The sequence below is a fragment of the Primulina tabacum genome, chromosome 13 (genome assembly GCF_025594145.1).
Source record: "Primulina tabacum isolate GXHZ01 chromosome 13, ASM2559414v2, whole genome shotgun sequence".
Lineage (NCBI taxonomy): Eukaryota > Viridiplantae > Streptophyta > Magnoliopsida > Lamiales > Gesneriaceae > Primulina > Primulina tabacum.
Window position 1 is genome coordinate 21,659,137 of NC_134562.1, and position 10,321 is coordinate 21,669,457.

The 10,321-nt window shown below is 38.6% G+C and overlaps 1 protein-coding gene across 1 annotated transcript; it reads left to right on the forward strand.

The window, feature by feature from the left end:
- The first annotated feature begins 719 nt into the window (after positions 1–719).
- Positions 720–1,328, forward strand: LOC142521911 (uncharacterized). The gene has a single exon (XM_075625083.1). It carries the CDS (start codon positions 720–722, stop codon positions 1,326–1,328), a length of 609 nt encoding a protein of 202 aa, XP_075481198.1.
- The last annotated feature ends 8,993 nt before the right edge of the window (positions 1,329–10,321 follow it).

Consider the following 10,321-nt stretch of genomic DNA (forward strand, 5'->3'; position numbering starts at 1 on the left):
GATTTCACCACCAACCCTCATGGTATATTTTGCTATCGTAAACGGATTTATGTACCCGTCTCATTAAAAGAGGAAGTTTTGGAAGAAGCTCATAGATCTCGATTCACCAACCATCCTGGAGGAGCCAAAATGTACCAAGACTTAAAACAAAACTTTTGGTGGAAAGGCATGAAACGAGATGTTGCAGATTTCGTAAGGAAATGCCTTACATGTCAAATGCTGAAGGCAGAACATCAAAGACCATCAGGGCTTTTACAACCGCTCCCCATTCCTGAGTGGAAATGGGATCATGTAACCATGGATTTTGTGTTAGGGCTTACCTCTTATGAAAGGAGGCTTTGAGAGTATCTGGGTTGTGGTGGATCAGTTTAACAAAATCCGCTCACTTCATTCCAGTGAGTAGTAAGTATGGAGTGGAAAAACTAGCTGGTCTATACCAAAAAGAAATCATTCGTTTGCATGGGATACCCTCAAAAATTGTTTCAGACTGAGATCCAAAATTTACATCCAGATTGTGGAAGAAGCTTCAGGAATGCCTTGCGACAAAGTTGAATTTCAGCACATCATCGCACCCTGAGACAGACGGAGAATCTGAAAGAACTATCCAGACCTTGGAAGATATGCTCCGCACCTGTGTTTTAGATTTTGGAGACTGCTGGGGAAATCATCTACCCCTTATAGAATTTGCATATAATAATAGCTACCAAGCTACAATTCAAATGGCTCCTTATGAAGCTTTATATGGAAGAAAATGTCGTTCCCCTCTGAACTGGGATCTTGAAGAATGGCGGTGCACCAAAGATGGGAAAACTCGTTCGATAAAACCAGATATTATACAAGAGGCAATTGATAAAGTACAAGTCATCAAGCAAAGGATACAATCAGCCCAAAGTCGACAGAAGAGCTATGCTGACAAAAGAACAAAGGACTTAGTATTTGCTGTGGGAGATCAAGTGCTCCTCAAAATATCTCCCAGGAAAGGAATCCGAAGGGCAGGAAAAAAGGGAAAGTTACAACCTCGATTCGTAGGTCCCTTTGAAATTCTGAAAAGAATAGGACCGGCAGCCTACCAACTCCAGCTACCTAAGACACTATCTGGAATATATAACGTGTTTCATGTGTCCCAATTAAGAAAATGCTTTACTGACTCAACACCCGTAGAGGACCCTACACATTTAACCCTAGAAGGAGATTTGACATATGAAGAACAACCTATTCGGATACTTGACCAGAGAATCAAAGAACTTCGCAATAAACAAGTTCAACTCGTCAAAGTACTGTGGAGGAACCAAAACATTGAAGAAGCCACTTGGGAGAGAAGAAGATGATATTAGGCAACAATACCCAGAGCTATTCGAATCTGGAGACCAGATTCCTTGAAGGTGGGGAGATTGTAATACCCCATAATTAGGTATATATTTAATTATTATATAATTTTTATTAAAAATAAGATAAAATGAAATAACTAAGTCAAATATTTAAATATATATATTAGCTACTCATACATGCATGCATAGGAAAGTATTATAATCATCATCCTTGCTTAACTAACACTCCACCTCCCTTCTTGCCCAACCGGCAATTGGAAGATGTCCAACATGGATTGGAGGAAAGGCTTGCTTCTTGCCTATAAAAGAAGCCATTGACTTGATGAATTTCAAGAGTTTCTTAGCCTAATTTCGAGTTTTAAGGGCTGGTCTAGAGTAGGGTTTGAGTGGTGTGAGAATGAGGCTTTTTAATAGTTGAGAAAATAGGAAAAAATTCATTTCTATACCCAAAACCCTTCCAAATATTCTATAAAAATTCCACAACACTCTCAACTTACCCAGAAATATATCACAAAAGGAGGTGTCGAAATATCATCAGCCGATTTTTCGTTAAAATTCAGAAATCGCTACTGTCAGGGAAGGGAATAGTGCCAGAAAACTCACTTTTCAGGTACTGTTTTCACTCCCAATTTCCGTACCTTTTATGACCGTATTTCACCTTAGTTTAAACACGAAAATTGTTCATTGTATGTCATACTTCTCATTCATGTCTTTGGTTTCCCGGAATCGGCCTCAGAAATAGTGTTTTCCGGCAGCCGAAGTCGGGGTGTGAGTTTTACTATATTTTCCTTTTCTGGCACGTTTTGGCTGAGAATTTCAGAAAACTTATAACAGAAGAGTTGTAGGAAATCGTATTTTACGGTTACTGGAAAAATTGTGGCCGCGCGTGGTGGCCGGAAGCCGGCCACGCGCCGCCGGAACCGGCGCGTGTACCACACGCGCCGGCGAAAAGTCGAAATTTTATTTTCCGAAGCATACTCTATATTATTCTAGGCTACTGTACAAGTTTCATAATTTTTGAATGAGTATTGTATTTACTGTAAATTTTTAAAGGAAAATACTATGGTTTTCGAATATGATTTACTAACTATATGATCTTATAAACCTTTGTATAAATGTTCATAGCCTTCAATACTTGAAAAATATATCATTGGAAGTAGCTATGAAGTTTTGTAATTTTTCGAGTCACAAATTATTTATTATGATTTTTGTGAGTTATATATTAAATGTTATATATATCGTTTAATGCTAAAATAATTTCAAATATTATCTATTTTGAATTCTTTTCAGTTAATATTATAATAAGAGTTGTTATATGAAATATTATAATTTTTGAAGTCAAATATTAATTATTATAAATTTTAAAGATAGTTTTGACTATTAGAAAATAATTTTTGACAAAGAAATATTAAATAAATAAAATAATTTTTTATTAACTTTTAATCAATAAATAAAGTTTATGAAGTTATATTCTTTATTTTGGTAAAAATTTAGGGATAATCTATATCAAAAATGTTTACTATACTAATGTTAATCACATTGGTCAATAGGATTGACTTGAACTTGGAACTCTCTCTCTCATCTATAGTAAGTCTCAAGGTGAGGAAATTCTTTATCGTTCTTCTTATATAGCCTTTGGCATTTGGCCTGAAAATTATGATATGATATATTATATTCTTTAACGATATTCACTACGGATTATTGATTTCTTACGCCTGTGCATAAATTCTGTATCTTTGAATCGCGTTGATGCATATGAAATATGCCCCATCCTGAATGTCCTTTTCTATCGAACTAACTCCTTATTCATGCTGGTACTACCTTTCCGAAATGAGTGAATGCTTCAATGTAACATTCTCATTGTAATATCATTATACTAGATGTGATTCTTATAAAGCTTCCACTGATTGAAGTTTTGGTTAATCATCAAATAAATGAATGAATGACTGAATGATAAGGTGATTGACCAAAACAGAGCCCTGGACAACGGACTTTGATCTTGAGATTAAGTCCATTGAACAACGTGACTTTGGTGTACTCATATAACCGGATGTTGATTCTTTTGTCTATTGTATCATTCTTTCAAATTTGAGTATCATATTTACCCTTTTTTAATTCTCACTAAGTCCTTAAAGACTTAACCTCTCTATTTTTCTTTATCTATTGTAATTTTCAGAGCCAGGTAACCAGGATTTGGATAAAGAAAGAAATGTCGATGAATGACCCGCCAGTTGTTGTCTGGAATAAATTGCTGGAAGGCATAATAAGTCATTTAGTCTATGAGTCAGTTTGTCAGAAATGTTTATGTCATTGTCACTCTTACCGTCTATGTTAGTTTGGACATGTAAAACTTTATCGTAATTTACTAGTACTTGTACGTTTCGCTTCCGCTAATAAAGTTCTTTGATAGTTCTTATTACTGCCTGTGATACTTCTAAAGAGACAGAATTCTCTTATGAGGTATTATTAGGGAATGTGGCATTCCTTGAGGTCTAGTTTCAAGACAGGGTGTCACAGAGGTCCTGTGATACTTCTAAAGAGACAGAATTCTCTTATGAGGTATTATTAGGGAATGTGGCATTCCTTGAGGTCTAGTTTAAAGACAGGGTGTCACACCATACCTGGTTCTGAAGGCTGTCTTTGAGATATCAGAATCCCTGACTCTCAGCTGATGGTATCCAGATCTCAGATCGATCTTGGAATACACAGATGAACCCTGCAACTGATCAAACAAATCATCAATGCGAGGCAACGGATATTTATTCTTTACCGTTGCTTTGTTCAGTTGCCGGTAGTCGATACAAAGCCTCATCGAACCATCTTTCTTTCTCACAAATAATACTGGAGCACCCCAAGGAGACACACTCGGTCTAATATACCCCTTGGCCAGTAAATCCTCCAACTGTTTCTTCAATTCTTTCATCTCAATTGGTGCCATTCGGTATGAAGCTCTAGATATCGGAACTGTACCTGGCATCAACTTCAATGTTGAAGTCTATCTCTCGAATCGGAGGCAAACCAGGAATCTCATATGGAAAGACATCAGCAAACTCACACACCACTGGCAATTCGGCCAATGATGGACTCGATTTCAGTACATCAACTGAATAAACAAGGAATCCCTCCGCTCCTTTCTGTAACAATCGAGTCCTAGATACTACAGATATCAAAGGAATTCTGGCTCGAGAACCCTTACCATAAAATTTCCACTCATCAACCATCTCCGGTCTGAATCTCACAATTTTGTGGAAACAATCAACGGTAGCCCTGTACTTGGTCAGCATATCGATACGCATAATACAGTCAAAATCAGATAGCTCAAGTACGATACAATCTACCTCAATCTCATGCCCGTCATACTGTAGCATACAATGTTTCATAGAATTCACCAATATCAAACCTGTCCTCAAAGGAGAAGAGACAGACACTACAGACGATAATGACTCAACATGCAATGCATGACTCAATGCAAATCTCTCAGAAATAAACGTATGAGAAGCACCAGTATCAATTAATACATAAGCAAGGTAACCACATAAAGAAAAGTTACCTGCAACGACGTCATCTGGTGCTTCCTGAGCTTGCTCCTCTGACAAGGCAAATACTCGGGCCTGCTGTCTCGGAGGTTGGCTAACTGTCTGGCTTCCTTTTGGCCTCTGTTGTGATTGAGATGGTGCTGGCTGAAAGGAATGAACAGCAGCTGATCTTCTATCAGTCTGTGCTGCTGATCCTGATGATTCGGCTCTCTGGGATCTTTGGGAACCTCTCTGTGGACATACTCTGGCAAAATGTCCCTGTTGTCTGCAGATGTGGCAACTACCAAGCACTCCTTGGCATTGCTCTGTGGGATGTCTCCCTCCGCAAGTTCTTCAGTAAGCTTCGGTATAACTCTGTTTGGAACCAATAGAGCTAGAAGAACTGCTGCCAGACTTCTTAAACTGTTTTCCTCTAGCTTTCAAGAAATCCTTCTTTCCACCACTGCCGCTACCACCCTCAAATTTGGGAGGTGGTTGCTGTGGTCTCGGTGCTGGAGGAACAAACGAAGCTCCTTTCTGTCTCATCAGACCGGCTTCTGCTCCTTTGGCTTTGTTCAGGGCGTCAGTAAAGTTATTCGGTCGTCCTGTGTTCACCAATGTAAAAATCTCAGGGTTCAGGCCATTGATGAATTGATCAGCAGTAGCTTCCTCGCTCTCAGAAACATGTGGGCCAAATCTCAACAAAGTAGAGAACTTGGTCACATACTCCTCAATATTCAACTGACCCTATCTCAAATTGGCAAATTCGGCCCCCTTGTCTTTCCTGTACGATACTGGGAAAAATCTCTTATAAATTTCAGTTCTAAATACATTCCAGGTAATAGTCGTACCTCGATGCTCCAATGCTCTTTTTGTCGTAATCCACCAGTTCTTTGCAACGTCATGCAACTGGTGTCCTATCAACCGAACTCGTCGCTTCTCTGTGTACTCCAACGAATCAAACAACATTTCTATGTCATCCAACCAACTCTCACAGTCAACCGAAGTCTCTGTTCCTTTCAGGGTTGGTGGTTTGAATGACTGAAATCTTTTCAACAATGTTTCCATTGGAGTTGCTGTCACATCCATTGGAGGATTCGAAGTGCTACCCTGTTCTGGTATTCTTCGAGGAGGCATATCTGATTACCAAAAGGATTAGTAACCAAATACAACAAACCTGTTTCAGTCCTCCCCTGATTATCTTACTGCTGATCCAGAATCGGTGCTGATTCATTCTCAATAAAACATATTACCATATCAAATCAGATAAACAAGTAACATGTATTAAAGCAGTAAATCATGCTAGCAATCAAAAGCAGGAAATAACACACATTCTACCCCGCTCACTAGCTCCTATCTCAATCTAAAGGATCTATCGCTCTGATACCACCTGTTGTGGGGACCCGAACCTAATTCAACACTTAATTGTTATTAAGATCAAAGTTAACAACTAAGTAATAGTGGGATATAATTTTTTTTTTAATATACAAGTGCGGAAACGTAAGATAATAAATCTTGTATACGTGTCAGTGTAATAGTACAAATCATGCACAACATTTATTTAACTTAATTAAAGTTCAGTCGCTAGGTCAAGTACTGAAAATCACTCTACTCTAAGTCCGGATCTCCACGCTAATTCTGAATCTCTCATCCTCTTCCTGATCCTGGTCCTGCCCCACCTGTTGTCATGCACACATACAAAACAAGACAACAGCCGGATAACTCCGATGAGAAATACATCCCAGTATAAACAATGTATACATGCAATCATATACACAATATAAAAGCATATAATAGATATTCATGACATGTATCGAATCAGAAACATAATTCAATATCACGTAATGAATCACACTCAGACTCGGACTCGACTCAATCCTAATCTAGGGATCCCAGTGTCTGGATATTGAAAAATATGTCGAATCTCAGTCGATAGGAATGAATCAACTCCTAAACGACATCGATATAATTTATATATCCAGTGTCTAGACGAATCAGCCACAAAATTGGCGAGTCAGCCAATGACTAGGCGAATCAGCCAGTGCCTAGGCGAATCAGCCGATAGCTAGACGAATCAGTCTATGACTCAATACATACATTGTCTATGAATCAATAGACCACACACCTCAATATCATTAATTGCAAATATCACTGCAATAAACTAAGGTATGTGATTTAGGGAAACTCGAGTCAAACCTCACTCGAGTTGTGCAATCCCAACTCAACATTAATTTATACCTTTCGTTCTGTTACTCTGACTCTGTCGAAGTCTCGAACTCAAAGCCTGTCAATATCAATCTGGCAATAACAATATCAAGGAGTATAATATCAATACCCGTTCAAATCACTACGGGATATAGTCAGAATCCAATCAAATTCCGTTTCAACGGCATAGTGGCGTAATCTCAATATACCCAGCCATATCATATCTATCAGATATCAATTCCAACATCTCCTAATCAATAACGACTCAATTCTGATATCCCATCAACTCCAAAATTCATAACAATTCCATATGATATTTGTTCTTCAGTCCGGTTTCGATTATACGATGTTTAACATGTCAAGAACATCATATATGAATCATATCAAATTCCTACAACATCATATTTTCAAGTGATGATAGAACTCAGTAAAACTTACGTCCATTTGTAGCCTGCATCGCTAGGAATACAGTACTGAAGTCGTATTCACAATCAAACGGACAGATTTCTCACAAAAGGCGTAAGGATTTTTCACACAATTTTTCTGAACCTTTCTCTCCGTTTTCCCTCTTTTCTTACCTCTGAATGAAGACTTGTATACATTATATATTCACACATTGCATGTAAAGGTTAGGTGGCTCGCCCTTTGTAAAACACGTCTCGCGCATATGTGCGACATCACGCGGCGCATATGCGCGAGACCTACTAGTCTGCGCAATATTCTCCTCGGCAGCTCGCGCATATGCGCGTGTAACCTCCGCGTATGTGCGCGACATGTTCATGGAAATCAGTTTTTGGCTACTGGACATCTCGCGCATGTGCGCGCTCCCCGTCGCGCATGTGCGCCCACTTCTCTGGAGTTTACTTTGAACCCTCGCATAGCTCGCCCATATACGCGCACACCCACCGCGCATATGCGCGAGATCCTCTGCCCGTTTCGCGCATGTGCGCGAAAGGCACTGTCCTCGTATGTACATTTCAATTTCAAAAATATTCCTTCAAGACTAACCACTGATTTAGGAAACTTGGCAAATTATTTCTTCGACTTCTTCTCCACTGGATCTTTATTAATTGGCTTGTCCGGTTCAATTCTCTTCTTGCTTGCTCATGCTGCTTTTGTCTTCTGTTCTTCCCCTTTTTTGTCAACACCTGCCACTTTTTTAAAGAGGAGGAATGCTGAACTAACTTGAGCAGATGTCTCAGCCAGCTGATTCTACATTATGTCAAACTTCTTAGATAGACTGCTATGAACAAAATCAATCTGATAGCTGAGTTGTTCTTGGGAGGAAAGCAGAGTAGGAATTGTAATTGATTCTCTTTTGATCTTTTTGAATGAATCGAAAAGAACAACTCCATCCTTGGTCACTTTCTTTAAGTCCTTTATTGTATGCTCTTTTAAAGTGTCCAGACTCAAATAATGCAACAGCTGAGTAGATTTGATCTGGCTAATATGTGAACCAAGATTTTTTAGTTCTGAAATGATGGTGTCAAGAATTATATCAGCTCCTATTGGCAATTCAGGGGATAATTCTTCAATAGGTACTTTTTTCCCCCTTTCCTTTCTGAGAGAATTCCACAACAAGAAGCTGACCTAGGGCAACATCTTGGTCAATATTAGCTGTAAGTTCTTCTACGTCGCTTCTTAAACTGACTGACTGTGAGGTTGATCCTGATGATCAGTTGAAGAGATGGATGCCTTGATAGTCTTCCGAGCATCAAATAAATGAAGAGTGGATTCTAGCATGAAGAAAGTCTCAGGAAGCAGCTGATAGAAAGATGGAAAAGAAGCTGTAGCTGTTAGTTCTTGGACTGAGGGAGTGATTATTTGTTCAGTTGGTAACTAAACAGCTTATGTTTGTTCTTGTGCTTCTGTTGTTGATATCATAACTTGATCTTCAACAGGTTCAACAACGTCATCAGCAGCTGAATCATCTTTCAACTCCATTTGAATATCCTCGGTTGCAGCAGATCATCTTCATTTGCCAGTGTTAGATCTTATTCCGAATATGTAGATGTCTACACTACTGGTTTAGAGATTAGTAGGATAATCAATGTTGTAGATAAGGATGGTTGTTCATCGGTCGAGAAAGGAGAGACTTCTGAAACTATTTCGACTGGTTGAACCATAACCTACTCTGTTTCAGCTAGATCATTCAGATGCTCCTCTGCTGTTTCAGTTTGAAAGTCCTCCACAGCTGACTCAGCTTGATTTTCTTCCTCAGCTGATTTTGAACCATTGTCTCATACTGGAATGTGTAATTGTTGGCCCATCTAGCAAATCTTAATTTTCATCTAAAAGGAGATGAGATCAGAGTTCAGTTGTTGAAAAGCTGCTATGTCTTCATAGGCAGTAGGACTAGCTGTATAATAGTTTGATTTCAGTTCAGCTGTCAGCATAGTCAACCTCTTGATTCTCATAAGAACAAAGAAATATGATCTTCTCTCCATGGCTTGGGTGATTGTAGTGGATTTGACAGCTGATTCCAAAGAGATGAACTTCTCCAGTACTTTCTTCTTCCTCAGATTCTTGGCAAGAGTGACTGTCCAGAAGTTCACCCATTCATCATAATGTTCAAGCTTCAGTTCAGCATGCTCATTGATAGCTTGCAAAATGTGGGGACCCGGACGCTAATCATGTTCTTAATTATCATTGGGACAATTTAATCCATTAAAATAAACATGGTCTAATTTTTTTTATATACAATATTAATTGTGGAACGTAATGAAATACATTCTAATATACATGTCAGTATTAAAGCACAAGTCTTGTACTATATACAATCATTCATACTATGGTTTAACATCTAAATATCGAGTGTCCAAACCCTATCTCTAATCAAGGTCCGTAGTCTCCACTCTAATCACGATCTCTCTTCATCTCCTCGACCCCGATCCTGTCCCACCTAATGCCATGCACACATACAAACACGACAACAGCCGGATAATTCCGGTGAGAAATACATCCCAGTATAAATCAACGAAACATGCAATTATATAAATAATGTAAAAGCATGTAACAGATATCAGTATCATTTATCAAAATCTGAAAGTATAGTTCAATATAAATCTGTTAATCAGACTCGTAACTCCACGTCTCAGACTAGACTTAATCCTAGTCTAGGGATCCCAGTTTCCAAATGTTGGCATTTCTATATCGAATTTCAGTAATAGAAGAAACTCCAATTCTATTCAATCGATATAACCAAACATCCGGTGTCTTGACCTATCCGTCACAGACTATGGCACTATCGCCAATTCACTATCTTGTGACAAT

Excerpts from the sequence above, each read along its gene's own strand:
- LOC142521911 (XM_075625083.1), top strand. The coding sequence starts at position 720 with ATGGCTCCTTATGAAGCTTTATATGGAAGAAAATGTCGTTCCCCTCTG.